The following is a 17734-nucleotide window of genomic DNA, read 5'->3' as shown; positions in this document are numbered from 1 at the left end:
AGTTCTCCAGTGTATACACTGCAGGTACTCGGCAGAGAGTGCTTCTCGTGTCCCCTTGCATGTGCAAAAGCATAACTGACCATGTCCTTGACTTTCAATTCATCTGTGCAGCTGCATACTGAATTACAATAATCAGAGGAGAAGGGTAGGATCAGCATCCTTCTTGGGGCCACGTAAGAGGTCCATCCGTATCACAGGGCAAGGTACAGCCCATTGGGATGCATAGAGAGAGCTCTAGGAACACAGACTAATGGATGCTGTTGGAGGTCCTTCAGCAGAATACGGAGTCGGACCCAGCTGATCTCCTAGTTTTGGGCAATGCACAATCAGTCAAAACGGCTGGTTATGGAACAAAGTTGAGTGACATGGATGGCTAGGCATCTAACAGACTGTGATTGAGTAACTTGCCAGAAGCTGTTGTCATCTAAACCGCAGTAGTGGGACAACAGCTTCCGCCAGGAAGCTGTCAACAGGGCTCGTACGGAAGGCCCCCATTTCCAACCACATACCAGTGAGTGAACAGTGTCCAGCAGGCTCAGTACGGGCCGTACTGCCGACCCATAGGCAATACACCCATAGTCCAAGCAGGATAAAATCACTGCTTTGTAAAATCTCACAAGAACTGTGCCTTTCACAGCCCACAAGGAGTGCCTAAGAAAATGGAGTGCGTTCAGCTTCTTCATGCAAGTTGCCTTGAGCCAGTAGACATGTGGCAGCCAAGTTAGAATGTGGTCAAATAAAACACCTAAGAATTGGAAAGTTCGAACGACTTCAAGTAACTGGTCATCAAGATCAATTTCTGGGTGCAGGTGCACAGTCAGAAGTTGACAAAAATGCATAACTTGTGATTTTGCAGGAGAAAATTGATAGCTGTGATTCAGGTCCCAGTCATTGACTTTCCAGACAGCCCCCTGAAGTTGACACTCAGCAGTGCACAGTGATGCAGAGGTGTAATAAGGACAAGGTCCAGAATGAGATTTTCACTCTGCAGCAGAGTGTGCACTGATATGAAACTTCCTGGCAGATTAAAACTGTGTGCCGGGCCGGGACTTGAACTCGGGACCTTTGCCTTTCGAAGGGCAAAGGTCCTGAGTTCGAATCTCGGCCCGGCACACAGTTTTAATCTACTAGGAAGTTTCAAGGACAAATGTCATCCATGTACATTGATGAAGAGACTGCGGGGCCTCCTGCATTTACCATGCCATTGATGGCAATAGCAAATAGTGTTACACTCAGAACCGATCCCTGAGGGACTCCAGTTTCCTTTACATACTGGTTGCAGAGTGTCGAACCTATCCTGACCCGAAAAAACTGGAGAAATAGGAAATACTGGATAAAAATGGGTAAACTACCCCAGAAACCCCACTCATGCAGTGTAGATAGGATGTGACATCACCAGGTGGTATCACAGGCCATCTGTACGTCAAAGAACACAGCAATCAGATGGCAATGCACAAAAGCATTGTGCACTGTGGATTCCAAATGAATCAGCTGACCTGTGGTTAACCGGAAAGCTCAAAAGCCACTTTAGAATCATGATATGTGCCCTCCGGCTTCAAGGCACCAACAAAGATGGTGACTGACCATTCATTCGAATAGTTTACACAGCCCATTAATCAGAGAAACTGTCCGGTAGTTAGTTAAAATATGTGGGTTCTTTTCCAGTTTCAGAACAGGAATAATAATAATACCTTCCCGCCATTTAGAGGGAAATACTCTCTCCCACCAAGTCTAACTAAAAAGACCAAGGACATGTTTCATGCTGTCGGAAAGATGATGTTTGAGCTGTAGCGCAACACACAGAAAGTGCTGTGAAGCTCCCATTCACTAAAAGGGACATTGTATTATAGAGAGCCGTATGCATGGAAAGATAGCAGGTGGCACTCAATGAGGTGTTTCCCGGTCAGGAAATGAGAATGGTAATTACAGCAAGGGAACACTTCCCTTCAGTGATGTGCGCTGCAAAACATTTGGCGGGAATGACGGGATCAGTGCAGATGTTACCACTGACAAGGATTCCAGGAACAGCCATGGTGGTGGATGGCTGCTAATGCAGCTGAGTTTAGTCCGCACTTGGGGTGGTAGGGTGTGGGATCGCGTAGTTGAGACATATTTTTCCCAACACTCCTGCTTCCCTTTCTTTATTAAAAATCGTGCTTTTGCCTGGAGTCTCTTTAACACTATTAAATTATACATAGAGGGATGGTGCTTGTGTCGTTGAAGTGGCCTGCGGCATTCCCCGATAGCTGTGCCTATATCTTCAGACCACCGGCGGTCATTGGGATGAGCTGGAGAAGTAGGGTATCATTGCTGCTGCAGCACGAGTGATATTATCAGTGGTATCTTGTACCAATTGGTCAACATCAGTCACATGACTGCTTGCAAAAGTGGCTGCAGAGGAGAAAGCCTGCCAAACAGCTTTCCACAGTGATCAACGTGGCGCAAGTTCTAGATGTCTGTGAGTGGAGAGGGAGAGAACAATAGGAAAATGGCCGCTGTCACAAAGATTGCCGTGGACACACCGCTGAATCAGGGGTAAGATAATTGCTGAAAACATTATGGAAATGGATGACATGTGGCTGGGGAATATTCTCTTCATGGATGAGGCATATTTTACTCTGCACAGTGCTGTGAATGCACAGAAGTGTTGCATATGGGGTTCTACTCTGCCACATGGTATGTAGGAACATCCATTGGACTCAGCTCATGTGACTGTGTGGTATGGTTTCACAAGCTCCTTCATTCTTAGTTTGTTTTTCTTTGAGGAGACGACACCTAACAGTACTGTTAGGTGTACAGTAACATTTGCACATTATATGGATCTCCTTATGCAACATGCGATTCCAACTTTACAAGAATACAACTGTGTCCACACCATTATTTTCAGGTAAGATAGTACGATGCCATATGTTGCTTGCCTGGTGAAGGATCTGCTTTGAGAAGCCTTTGGCAATGACCACATCAGCTCTAGGCAATTTCAAGATGTGTAGCCTCCCAAATACCCTGATAGATCCTTGCAACTTCCCATTGTAGGGCTATCTGAAAGATCGTATCTATCAAGGATGTATCTGGACGGATAGCATACAACAATATTTCACTGCTTACACCAAATACGTTATGAGCAAGTGTTGACCATGCCATGTTACAGATGCACCATGCTGCTGAGTCAGAAGATCATATCAAACACAAGATTTAACTTGTGACCATTTCTAATAAACGTGCCAGAACCACTGTCATCATGTGTGTGATCATTCCTTCCCTTCTCCTGCACCCACACCACACTGACTGCTTACAGCACCATATTTTCACCTGGTGGCAGATAGTGAAACTATTATTTTTTTCAGCATGCTCCATGAGTGCACCAATTAATGAACATACCTACAATGTTTCAGTGTCCTCCACTGCAGCACTCTGAACACTGTCAGTTTAAAACCACCCTGTACTTGCTTCATCCAACCACAGATTTTCCTAACATGACCCTATTTAGTATCATTTTAATGTATTCACATTATAAACATTTGTATCTACCAGGATACGTCTGTCAGTATGTTGGACAACAACACATTTACTCATATCTGCCAAATCTATTAACACACTTAACTATTGCATCAATTATTTTTTAAACCAGATTTTTTGTCAGATTTTTTTATATTTGTCTGCATATTCATCAATGTACCACTTTTTGTCCCTTTTACTCCCTCCTTACACTAACAGTTACTTCAGTAAGTGCATACTCCAAAGCCAGGTAACTGTCTTCTTACTTTTTCTTCACAGCTGCTGATAGAGTAAAAGAATTTTTGGGTCAAGTTTCGAGTGATTATGACATTTGGTACCTCAAATTTTACTCCATTCTTCACAAGTGTTTTAGTACGACACAAATCACTGTTAATGATGTCTAAAGACATTTATTTACTTTAATAGCTTTAGCATATTTCTAAACTCTATGCTTTTTTTCCTCTTTACTGCACAGCAACTACTTTTTTTTCCTTTTTGTGCCTTGCTGAAAGAGTGTATCACTAAAGAGACAATTCATAAATGAGCCTTGTGTTGTCTGCACCAGTGTCTCAACAGGTTTTGGGTACAATCACTTATTGTTTAAAGTATTTAGTGTCTATGATTTGCAAAATCAACACATCTTTTTTTTGTAATTTGTAATGAAACACATTTTCAGTGACAGTGCAGAAATGCATACAACAAGACTCACCAGTCTGGCTGCCTTCAAGGAAAATCTAATGGAGGTAATAAAGGAAGTATTTGTTTAAGGTGCATTTCAGTGGTAAATTAGTGACAGCAGATCCGGTTGCAGAAAACTGAAGTCAGCCTGGAAAATTTGTATATAAGGTTGCTTTGGAAGAATTTCCCAAAGCTGAGATTATTTGAAGGCATTTCTAAAGAGAAAGTGCACAGCCTAAAATTTTGTGGAATAATTTGAAATAAGAAATGAACAAAGATACTATGAGTAACTTGGTCAGAACAGCCAGAAATAGTAGCCACGTGTGCATGAGGTATGGCTACTTGTGCGAATTTGTGTGTGTGTGTGTGTGTGTGTGTGTGTGTGTGTGTGTGTGTGTGCGCGTGTGTGTGTGTGCGCGTGCGCGCGTGCTTTTCTGAAGAAAGCTTTGGCTGAAAGCTCAGCGGGTATGCCCTTTTACTGAACCTGTCTGCAACTCACTATCTTTATGGTGAGTAGCTATCTATCCTCTTCATAGCTGTTGACACTCGAACCTGGACTTTCCATTGTTTGACACACTTGATTTATTTTTAATCTGCAGGATTTTGGGTAACTTACCAGGAGAACACTTTTTGTTCAAATCCACTCTGCCAATGTCCAAAAGTGACAGAACAGTTTTAATAGGACAACAACGCTGTGTGCTCATGAAAGGGCTTTATAAAATAAAATAATACAATTTTCACAAAGCACTTTGGTTCAAAACAACAGAAGATATATTCAACAGAAATCAAGCAGAAGAAGAAAATAATCTGCCATTACTGCAACAAGCCAAATCATGTGATCAATGTCTGAAGTGGATTGCAGATGGAAGGCCACAAAAAAATCATAGATCATTTATAATTCTCAAGTCAACCGTGTTACAGATAAAAAAGAAAGAAAGAAAGAAAGAAAGAAAAAACTTGTCTGCAAATAATGGAGCATCATGCCATGTTATTAATGAACTATTTTTGCCAGTGTATAGTATGACAGCAGATGGGCCAACTGTTGCAGGAATATGTGAAGGAACTATAGATAATGAAGCAGCAAAGCAGCAATAAACAAAAGTTGGCAGAAAAGACACATGGAAATATATGATAAGTTCCAAAATATGATAAGCTCCAAAAACTCAAATGGACTTAATTCTGTTCGTGCTGCACATGATAAAAAAAATCATATACTGAATTCACATCAGTAGAAAACCATATTCTGAAAACTGGGTCAAACATGGTACTAGGGGGAGCACAAAATAACTTTGAAGGCTTCATCAAATTAACCATAAGAAGAAGCGTTAATTCTCATTTGTTTTGTCACAGTAATGCATTCAGACAGGTTATTTCAGTTTTATCATGAAAGATTTGGACATTACAATGACCATCATAAGAAGAAAATTACCTAAAAGTAGTTGAACAATTTTGGTCTGATTTTTGACTTATGTGAAGGTTACGTTTATGGAAAAACTAACAGACCTCCCTTCAGCAGAAGAGAAAATGCCACGAAGCCAGGACAGCTGACTCGGAGATTTGTGATCGATTTTGAAGTTTTTTGTGTCTGGATATAATTATTTTTCATTTTTTAGATATGACAGTACGGAAAATTTCAACATGTTTATTTCATTAGAGGCAATCACGAGGCTGTTCATAAATTGAAGCCATTTATAGCTGAAGCAAAACTGTTGGACACTGCGTTAATGTTCTTTTGTGTGATAACAAAAGTTTGACAACAAAAGGGTTATCTTCATAAACAAAAGATAGTTCAACATCCAGCAATGCCCCACAATCCATGGCAAAATGTCTTAGGTGAAAGAGAGAATCCTTCTCCACGTGAAAACAACTAGAGCAATGATGCATGCTCACACTAATATTCCATGGAGTCTCTGGGCCAAATGACAAATGACATGCTTTAAAATGAACAGGGCCTTACAAAGTAGCTGGAGTATCTCAATATGAACTGTAATATGGCAATAAACCTAGGACAGAAATGTATGCCTGTTCCATTAAGAAAAGAATGGATACGCCTCACAGCATTTCAAGACTCAACAACTCAGACTGAATGTAGGTCTGAAGCTAATATTGAAAATGAAGATTACAAAATTACTGATTAAGATATTATAAGAAAAGAAATTGCTGAAATACAGTAGCATAGTTGAGGGATGACCAAGCATCCAATAATACATGAAAATTGCGAAGCTTCTACTTTCACAGACTGTAAGGACCAACAAACATTTGAAGAAGCCTTGATAATAGATTAAAAATATAAGTGAAAGGGTGAAATGGAACAAGAAAGTGCTGCAAGACAATCACACATGGTTTTTGGAAGCTATTTCCCAGGAGAAACGAGCTGTTCCCTGTAAATCAATTTATTACATAAATGGGGATGGCATGGTTCAGTTGATGAATTTATGGCTACACATTTTTCACAAGAAACAGGTGTTGCCTGTGATTTTTAGTCCTGTGGCACATACATTGACTATTCACACCCTCTGTGTTGCTACAAAGACAAGAAACCTGCCAAGATAGTGTGTGGAATGCCTTTTTTTTTTTGTATGGTGATTCACAAGATGCCCATCAATATGAAGCAACTTGAGTGATTAACTGGATAACAATGATGCAATCCAGTTTAATACTACGAGGGCGGTTCAGAAAGTAACCTCCGATTGGTCACAGTGCGGGTTGTGGGAGGAGTAGCGACGCCATCTGTGCGTTCACGCACTCAACAGGTCAGTCGGCATCAAGCCGTGGTCGAGTGAACGTCGTACCTGCACTAGTTTAGTTTTTGTGGCAGTTTGAAATGTGTGCTGCAATAGAAAACCCCGCCAAATGTGAAGTGCGTGCTGTCATAAGGTTTTTTACAGCCAAAGGATATTCTGCAGCAGCTATTCATCGTGAGCTTTGTGCCGTGTACGGACCAAGAGTTATGAGTGAAGGAGTTGTCCGTGAATGGGTACGTTTATTTAAAAGTGGACGAGAAAACGTTCATGATGAAGAGAGGAGTGGTAGACCATCATTGGTGACTGACGAACTCGTTCAGACAGTTGATGCAAAAGTTCGTGAAAATCGACGTTTCTCAATGTCGGAGTTGTCTACTGGTTTTCCACAGATTTCTAAGACTCTCTTGTACGAGATAGTGACAGCAAGATTGGGTTACCGTAAGTTCTGTGCACGATGGGTGCCCAAAATTCTTACCGACCACCACAAAACTCAAAGAATGGCCTCTGCATTAGACTTTCTGTCACGTTATGAGGACGAAGGAGAACCATTGTTAAACAGAATCGTGACCGGTGACGAAACCTGGATTAAGTACGTGAACCCTGAGACAAAAGAACAATCAAAGATGTGGGCACATTCAAATTCGCCTACCAAACCAAGAAAAGCCTCGCAAGATTTTTCTGCCAGAAAACTGATGGCAATGGTGTTTTGGGATGCCAAAGGGGTGTTGTTGGTTGAATTCATGGAACGTGGTACAACCATTAATCAAGACGTGTACTGTGAAACAATAAAAAAGTTATGACGGGCTATACAGAACAAACGCCGTGGTATGCTGACTTCCGGTATTGTTTTTTTGCACGATAACGCCCGTCCTCACTCTGCTCGCAGAACAACGGCCCTTCTTGAGTCCTTCAAGTGGGACGTTATCAACCATCCGCCTTACAGCCCAGACCTGGTGCCAAGTGATCATCACCTCTTCATGCATTTGAAGAAATGGCTCGGGTCACAGCGGTTTGATGACGACGAAGAGCTCAAAGATGCGGTCACAGGCTGGCTCCAGGCACAAGCGGGTGATTTTTATGCAGAAGGAATTTCAAAGCTTGTGAAGAGATATGATAAGTGCCTCAATCGCTATGGAGACTATGTAGAAAAATAGTGCAAAGATGTAGTTGTAAGATGTATATATTAAAATATTTTTATTTAACTTGGTGTATTTTTTTAAATCAACCGGAGGTTACTTTCTGAACGGCCCTCGTATTTTCTCCTCAGACAGATTGCAATTTCTTCATTTATGAAAAGAGTATCTGGCAATCAAGCAACCTCTTACATAGTATTCCAACGATTACTTGCTGTTAATTTATACCTCTCCTTCAGTTTCTCAGTCCAATCCCCTGAACACTAAAACCTTTTAGTCTGTCACATTTTAATTCTCTTTTATATACTCAATAGTTGCATATTTGATATATTTCGGATTATGTGATTCTGTAATAGGCATTTAAATTTCTGTCTCTTAAAACCAATTTCATTATTGTTTGAAGAAGAATAATTCTGTCACCATACAACTAATGGTTATGTTAAAATGAAATAACAAGCCATAAGTTCTATGCATTCAAGCACTGTAACTGAAATAATATAAGAAAATTCAAAATAGGCACTTTACAGCTTAAAAATGCCAATTTTGTATGAAGACGACTCACAAATACTTTTTATTTTAAAAATATATCGCTTCATTTCCAGAAACTGCCTTATCATGACAGTGGAGACATAGCTCCATCATCTAATAAATAACAGCCACTAAGTAAATTGCACTGAAACCACTGAACAGTACAGCTACTGCTTACTTAGTATACAGCAACAATCTACAACACTGATATTCACACTACCATCTATTAATTTCATTTCTATTCATAAAATATCATTAAACAACATGCAAAGAAGTGGTAATTTATCAAAAATTTTACAGTAAGCATTTAGACAACTGTTAACAACAGTTACCTGATACGTGGCAGCCTGACGAAGCTGTTCTGTTCCTGACCCAACTGAAATTTCAGTCTTTTCAACACTTGCTTCAATGCTGTCTATAACTTCCCCTTGATCATGTACAAGAGCTCCAAGATCCTTAAAAATCTGGTTTACATCCAGTATATCACTCTGCAAAATTAAATCACTTGTAAAACAATGTCACAAAGAGAAAAATTTGCATTCCAAACAGTTATAGTAAGACAGTTTACCTCCAGCTGACGAATGGCCTGTTCCTGTTCTTCTATAAGCTGCAGATTTCTTTCTTCTTGGAGTTGGGCTTGTTGTCTTTCCGAACTATCTTGTAATTCTATCAACTGACCAGAAAAACGACCTTCTGAAAAAAAAAATAATAATAATTATTATTATTATTATTATTATTATTAATCACTGAATTACTCTACCTGCATATCCAATCATTTACACAAGCACTTAGTTCCCATTCTGGAACAACAACAACAAAAATTAGTCCTTCACACACAACAGCATCTTCAATTGGAATTACAAATAGGAAACAGTGAGTATCATGCCATTAAGTGAAACTGGCAAATTCCATGTGAAATATAAACAATGGACTGAGTAAAGACAACAGTTCACTGCACACTGACTGCACAGAGTGAAAAGGGGAGTGATGAGTAAAAGGGAGCGGTGACGGGGGATAGAGGACAGACAAGCAGACTTTCAGGTCAGGGTGAGTGCAAAATCAAAAGATATGTTAAAAGGACAATTTTCATTCATACGATTTAGGAAATATGGTGATGGGACGTAAGGGTCATGATGATGATGATAATAATAATGTAAAGTCTGGTGAACATGGCAGGTGGGGCAGCAGCTCCCAGCCAAGTGTTTTGATTGTATCCTGAACCAGTTTTGCTTTGTGTGCAGGTGAATTGTCATGTAAAAAAATTACTTTGCCATGTCTTCTGGCCCATTCCGGTCTTTTTTCGATCAGTGAATAGTTCAAATTGATCATTTGTTGTCTGTAGCGATTAGTATTCACAGTTTCACCGGGTTTTAGAAGCTCATGATTCACCACACCTTTCTGATCCCACCAAACACAGAGCTTTGTCTTCTTGCCGAATCGATCTGGTTTTGCAGTCGATGTTGATGGTTGTCCCAGATTAACCCATGATTTTTCCCATTTAGGATTCTTAAAATACAACCATTTTTCCATCCATGCAAAATTTCCATCAAATTAACAGAAGACGTCGAAGCAATTACGAGGCAGGCTGCTAGATTTGTTACCGGTAGCTTTGAACAGCATGTAAGTATTACAAAGATGCTTCAGGAACTCAAATGGGAATCCCTGGAGGGAAGGTGACATTCTTTTCAAGAAACAGTACTGAGAAAATTTAGAGAACTGGCATTTGAAGCTGACTGTCAAACAATTCTAATGCCACCAACATAAATTGCACATAACGACCATGAAGATAAGATACGAGAAATCAGAGCTCATACTAAGACATAAAAACAGTCTTTTTTCCCCTCGCTCTAGTTGCAACTGGAACAGGAAAAGAAATGATTAGTAGTAGTACATTGTATCCTCCACCATGCACCATCAAATGCTCAGTGGCTTGCAGAGTATGTATGTAGATGTAGATAACTCCTGAACTATGTCTCATACAATGATATAATTTTTGAGGTACGTTCAGTGGTATATTTGGATACAATGTGCACATCTCTTACCACTATTCTTCTTCTAAAACTGTTGAATTCCACACCTGATTCCTTAGACTTAAACTGGTCTTGATCGAGTCAGTCCATCTTGTTCTGGATTACCCTCTTGCCCTCAAACTTGGCCTCCATCATTTGTTTTGGTATTCCTCTGTCTTACATTCTCTTAACATATCTAAACCATTTTAATGTACTCTTAAAAATTGGACCATTCAATTTTTAACTCCGGTTTCCTTCCCAACACCTTAGTTTCTCACTCTGTCTCTCCTCATTTTCCCAAACACAATTCTTAGGAATTTCATTTCAGTGACTTGGATTCTACTCTTCTCTCTTCTTGTTGTGTCCAGGTCTACACTGCTTATTTCAACATGGGTGTAAAATATGTCTTGTAAAGCACTTTCTTACACTTCATTAGCACCTCTCTTCCCAAGACTAAGCACCTAAACATGCTGGTAAAATGCAATCCATTCTTGTTCCCTTTTGCTAATTTTTACCTGTATCCTTACATTCTGCATTATCTCACTTCTTAAATGTTTAAAGTTGGCACAATTTCAATTTACTGTCCTTCCACACTGATTTGTCCTTTCCCTTCTCTGTCTCCTCTGGTTACCACCAAAGTCTTACTGATCTCCACAGTGCATTTTAAATTGGTGACCTGCAACTGAGACCAGGTGATTTTTATCATTTAGCAAGAAGGATGGCCACGTAAAAGGCTGTGTCATATTTGTAGGCTGAATGGTATATGACAAAGGTGCTTTCACAGACAGTCCTGCCACTTTACGAGATAGGAAGTATCTGTGACAGGTGTAGAACAGAATGTGGCGGGTGTGTGCAGAGGACTCACCTTGCATCTGTGTCTTTAGCTGCTCTATACTGAAGCAATTTGGAGTTGTAAGGAAAAGTACTCCTCTGTAACTAGTTAGTGAGTGCAGACAGAAAAAGCATCATGAATATAGGAGAATACAGCACAGGAGACTATTTGTGAACTGCTGAGGCCATAAATTGAAATATTTTTGATATTGCTATTGCAGCAAGTAAAGGAGATCACAACTACCCTTGCAAAAAAATTATGAGGCAAACATTTTTTAAAATAATTGCATTAAACAGGATAAACCTACTAAATGAACTCTCATCTATTCTCTTTCACTAGTCTCTTTCACTTTCATTTACAAATCAACACAAACACAAAGAAGCACTGTTACCTACAAATTAAATTACAATATTCTGATAAGATAAATGCATAAAATAAGGGAAAGACAACCACTTACCTATAGAGGGCTGGTGCGTTGTGCACAGAAACATGTAATAGACAACAGCTGACAACAGCTGACACTAGCTTTCGGGCTCCTGCTCTTACACACATACACAATCACACTTGAGACTCAAAAGCACACATTTACTAGAAAAAGAGCAAGAGTTCAAAAGCTAGTGTTAGCTGTTTTCTATTACATGTTTCTGTGTGCCATGTACCAGTCCTCTATAGCTAAGTGGTTGCATTTCCCTTATTTTATGTCATTATTTCATGCAGAAATTTCCATTATTGCAATAATACAAAAAGTAATAATAAATAAATGGTTATTGAACATGGGTGTTGTGACTGGCTGCTCAATGGAAAAGAAAGGGGGGAGGGGGGGGGGGAGAAGAGGAGAAATTACGGTAGGCAGCCACCCAGAGAACATGTTACATATTAACATTCCCTACACAACAGCTTAGGTACAGAATTAGACAGGACATCAAATCTTGAAACACTTACCACATTTGTCTCATTGTCGCTTAAAATAGTGACTAAATCACTGAGTAAACTGGTTGCTACCCTCTTCACAATATATGATAAAGTATAAAAATCCAGACACCAGAAGCACCCTAGATTATGGAGACCTTTTACTGGAAGAAGAATCTATGCACGAAAAAAGTGCCCTGTTTACAGATGTGCCAAGGTTACTTAACTGTGCCTCATTGATCAGGACTGTTGTGGTTTTTCCTTCGCCTTTCACCATTCACATTCATTAAATATATTTTTGCTGCTTTTAGGAGGTTTCACCAACAGATTTTCATGTATTTGTCTCATGATCAATTTTACACAAATGTCAAAGAATAACAATCTTCAGGTTAGTGATTGTTCTGCAGTGGATATACCTAAAAAATGTTTTTCTAAATTAAAATTTTGGGCTTTTATGAACTCTGATCCATCTAGAATGAGGATATGATACTAGAAGCTTCACAGATTAAAATGCCTGTTGATACTTCAAGAAATATAGCAGACAGATAAACTGTAATATTATTCAGCACCTTTTTTTAAAGTCCCCCACCTAGACATCTGCCTATTTTCAATCACACAAATCTTTTGGGGATGATCGTTGTTGTATGAAGTTTAGCTTTAAAATTTTTAATGTAACAATACAAATCTCAAATACATTCAACATTTCTAATTACATTTCATGAGTATAGGAAACAACAGATTAAAATTTCATTCAAATTGCAGGGTGATTAGACTGTGTCCACATGAATTCATAGCTGCACATAACTTTGCCAGTCGTATGTTTAATAAGGTTCTTGGAACAGGAATACACAATAACCAGAGCATATATAATTAAATGGCTGCCAGGTAGTTACATACTGTTATAAGAGTTTTCTTTTAAATTGAGGAGGAAAAAATTGACCAAAATAAAATGAAGATATTTTTGCCTCTGCAACAAAGTCTCCAAATTTCTTCCTCTGCAGTCTAAAAAATCGATAAAAAAAACTCAAAAATACTATAAATCCTGTTGAAGATCAACATAAAATAAAAAGGAGAGTTCTGACAGTGTTACTAAACAAAATACATGGTTCCAGTTTGATCACAGCCTTAGCAATGAAATGGCATGCTCTTAAGATGTTGCATTAGACTTTTTTAACAGTTTTTCACTATGGTCTACGATTACTGCAGTTCTTAGTCAATTTAAAATACCAAAGATGAATACCATTTGCTTGGATTTGAGTGTAGTTTTACATCTCAAGTAATTTTTTTATTGTAATTGTCACTAACAATTACTGAACTAAAATGAGCTGACTCTGGAGGAAACAAAGTTTCTTTGGTTTTGCTATGGACTGGTAGTTGGTAGACACCAGACAAAGCTCAAGTGTTGAATGTTATGAATTCACAAATAATGTGGGAGTTGTAAATTGTGCTCAAGTTTGCCTGTTTTAAGGGTGTGTCTGATACGTGACATCTACTTACAACTATCTTTGGACAACAAAATTTAGTACATGCAAGGCCTGGCCCCTGCAAACTCTACCACCACAATTGCAGATATGCTTCATGGGCCAGGTATGGCCCCTGCCTTACCTCAGGAGGTTGTTTCTCAACAGAAAGGTCACTGAGCATTTACCACCAAGCCTTCTGCAGCAATCACAGCATCTGGAAGCACTAGCCTTGCCAATACACGACATGTAGATTGCAGTAAAAAGTGCGAGCACCTATTTGCGTCCATGCTATCACTGTCCACGTGTTTTCCTCTGCTGACTTATTTGGGTCACCACTCCACCCCCTGGCAGGCAGTTCAACAGCAGGCTCCAGGCCAACTGCCGTACACCCTCGAGCCTAAGCACCGGACCGCAATGCCTGCTGCTGCTACCCAGAACCGACTTGCTCCTTCTCTGGGATTAAAGCCACTGGATGCCAATCAGTCCCTCCAAAAGGTTCCACTTTGCCTGGATCACAGTCACTGTACACTTGTCTGCCACTCCAATAGGAGCTGCTTTACTAGACCTGCTCCTCGATTGCCAAAGTGCTCACAGCCTTGTGCGTCCATGTCAATACACATCCACAGCACTTCCCAACACATCCCGACTACTGACATTCGTAGATTCATCAGAGTGGGCACTCTCCATGATCATCACAGAAGGATATTTCAGTTTTTCTCATGTGTGGATCTCCATCCTCTAAAGCCGTACTGAGTTAGTTTATGGTCAATAAACTGTTGTTATTCCAATGCATGCATCTCAATCACTACCTCAGTACTTGGCCAAGAATATTTCAAATGGCGATGATGATAATGGTTTTGTGAAATAGTGCTCTTCCCTTGTCTGCCATACTACAATTGCTGACAAGGATAATGGTTTCACAATATGCATGACAAGAATAGTCACAAGGGCTCTCAGTATAGTGCCTGCTCAAGATTCCCCCACTTCAATGCCTACTCATGTTTTGTTGGCTGCAGTGCAAGCACCTGGTCTCGTCTGTCACCTGGCCATCTCCCCTCTGCCACACTGACCCTGATGATACTGTGTTATGTCACATTCCACCCAAATGATGCAGTTATGGCCAGCCCCTATCCCGAGGGTGGTGGTGCCTAAAAAACACAAGGACAATGAGGGCCCTCTTCACATGTGTTTCACTGTTCTTGTTTTGCTGGAGCAGGGTTTCCTTCTTTCTCAACTGTTCACATATTTTTCTACCCAACTGAATTTCCTTGTGTGTTCGTTAATCTTAATAGGACAGCCTATTCGTGTTATTGTACTGTATTCAAATACTACTACAGTGTAAGTGTGCCCAACTGTGTACTTGACATGGACTGTTCATGCCTTACTAAAGTGCAAGCATGTCCCCATATACCAAATATAGACTATCAATTCCTGGATTCAGTATCTGTGTTCAATTGCATATATGCCTAGATTTTGGTAGACATTCCTCATCAATTCGTGTTCATGTTTCTCAGCAGATGCAAGTTCTTGGCAATGTTCTCTCTTCTGTGCACTTCAGGAGGTTCATTCATGTGCTGTTTCACCGTGTACTCTCTCACTTGCTGTTGTTGGTCTGCAACTTCCTAGTGTTTCTGTGTTCATTCAGGCCCTCATTCACTTGCAGTGTATTCTCAACAGCCAGAGCTATTGATGCCTACAGCATTTCCAGTCAAGGGCTGAACAATTCATAACCTGCTGTGGAGCATCATTTTGTACACTCAGGTCCTCAAGTTATTTTGAGTATTTGTAGGCCTTGGCTGGTCATGAGTACTAAAGCGATCAGCCTCATTTCACATTTCCCCCACCATTTCCGAGCAAAAGCAGGGGAAAGAGGGGAAAACTGCAAAGGTGCAGCATTTAAACGACAGTGGAGATGGACTGCATAGTACTTTGTTTTATATTTTACATTTCTCAACAACATAGGTCACAAACAAAACAAATGTTCAGTATTATTTAATTAAATTTGGCTCGCTGAAGATATAATTTTTATCTGGTACAAACTGTTGGCATGCAGATAGAGACAGACAATTTTACAGACTTTCACATTCAAGTTGCCATGTAATCATGACTGATTTCGTTTCATAAGCAAAAACAGGTCTTTCACACAATCAACTTTTTCAGCCTCATTGCAGATACTTAGAAACTACCTGAGGAAAACAATGTAGGCGACCTGGACAGTTCTAAAGTAAAAATATTTGTCATTAAAATTGGAATTATCTTGCAGATCAGTCAGTTACATCTGTGTATGCACAGTGGCAGTTTCAACTGACATGGCAAACAGGCTCGGAAACAGATGTAAGATTGACAGTATCCTCAAAATCATTGAAAAACTATCCTTGTGATTCTTTCAAGGCCACAAGGCATTCTTAAACCCTCACATTTTCTTTAACACCAGTGAGCATATGGAACTGGACTATCTTTGACAGGATGTGACCCTTCTACAACGTGATTTTCTTTTGAAACTCTTCCCCATCTTACCATGGGCAGTCTGTAGTAAAGTCCACTTAAAATGTGATTCTGCAATTTACTTTGGATGTTCTAATTTTTGTTCCTACACTCCTTTTTCCTTAAGTCAAAAATGGTGAGCTGTAAATCAAAACCTTATTCCAGGCATGCCCCTTGACTTAACCAACATACTTTGCAGTAAAATATGAAGTCGCAATGCTCTTCATTCAGTTTGTCAAAAACCGTTGCAACTGACAATAGAATAAAGCATGTGACTTCAGAAATTTTACTACATGTACCACCAGTTTCTTCACATGCTTCAGGCCTGCAAGTTTGGTAGAAAGGGCTTTTCGATGTACACTGTCAACTACTACTTTAAATTCTTTCTGCATAATAGTGGAATGTTGTTTTACAGAAAATAAGCAATACCTGCTGCTTATGCAAATTGAGAATGCTCATTCTTCTCTTCTGTCAATACCATTCATTACAAAGATTGTGATCATAGATCGCTAGACTGCCTCTTTTTGGGCAAACAGCCACTGGACCAGCGAATATCCTTCATATCGCGAACAAATAGCGAAGGTTAAACAGTGCTGACAGCATTATTCTGCCGAACTTAGGGTGTTGTGCTGAGCGAAAAATGCTGCACTGTAATGGTAAATGAAATGTCATGCTGTTTCAGGTACTTCCAAGAAGGACCGAGCACAGCCAAGTGACAGGCCGAGCCTTGGCCTGCACACGCGACTTTTGGCACGCCAAGGCCGGTGCTGATCTACACCAATGAATTGTCATATTCTCCCACAATGTAGGCCAATCCCCCCCCCCCTTCCCCCCTGTAGAAAAAACACTAGTACAATGTTTGACTCAACTCCAGCCTAATAGCTGCCACTGAGATGATATAGTCATCATGATACCTTTAACTAAATTATTTTAGTTAGGAACATACTTCTTTCAGAATATATTTTTCAACTGTTACAAAATCTGCCACAAAATATAAATTGCATTCATCTGAACAGCTTACCTCCAAATGGATCTGCAAGACCAGAATTCGCACGAACCCTCTGCACCTGCTCCTTTTCCTTTTGAGCAGCAGTTCTCTGTGTTTCTTGAAACTTGTTAAGAGCTGTAGTGAATTCATCTGACAGGCGTTCCTTTTGCATCTTCCATTGCCTCTGTAGTGTAAAATGAAAAAGCAGCAACAAAATGTTAGACAGCACTTACAGAAATTCTTTTACTGAAATAATAATGGCATAAAGATGTCAATTGAGGTAATTGGAAACAGAGATAAAAAAGAGAGGGTGGGGGAGAGGAAACAGAATTATTGATTCAATTTTGTGATTTTTTTTAGCACCAAATTCCAGTTCCTAACTTTTTTTCTGAAGTGCAGTTAAACAATGGAGGTGATAAACCATCCCCTAGTCTAATGCCATTTTTTTCATTTATTTCAAATGGTTGAGAT

The 17734-nt window shown here is 39.8% G+C and overlaps 1 protein-coding gene across 2 annotated transcripts in view; it reads right to left on the bottom strand.

Moving 5' to 3' along the window:
- LOC126259697 (syntaxin-12-like) overlaps window positions 1-17734 on the bottom strand; it is a 64432-nt gene that overhangs the window by 15806 nt on the left and 30892 nt on the right. For both annotated transcript variants that reach the window (XM_049956663.1, XM_049956662.1), the window contains exons 5-7: window positions 17297-17447; window positions 9147-9271; window positions 8911-9066 (exon numbers count right to left, since the gene is read on the bottom strand). In XM_049956663.1, coding sequence (XP_049812620.1) covers window positions 8911-9066; window positions 9147-9271; window positions 17297-17447 — 432 coding nt within the window. The remainder of the gene's footprint in view (window positions 1-8910; window positions 9067-9146; window positions 9272-17296; window positions 17448-17734) is intronic.

This window comes from Schistocerca nitens, chromosome 5 (assembly GCF_023898315.1).
Source record: "Schistocerca nitens isolate TAMUIC-IGC-003100 chromosome 5, iqSchNite1.1, whole genome shotgun sequence".
In the NCBI taxonomy this organism is placed as follows: domain Eukaryota; kingdom Metazoa; phylum Arthropoda; class Insecta; order Orthoptera; family Acrididae; genus Schistocerca; species Schistocerca nitens.
The sequence above is the reverse complement of the archived record's forward strand: the minus strand, read 5'-3'. Positions and strand labels throughout refer to the sequence as shown.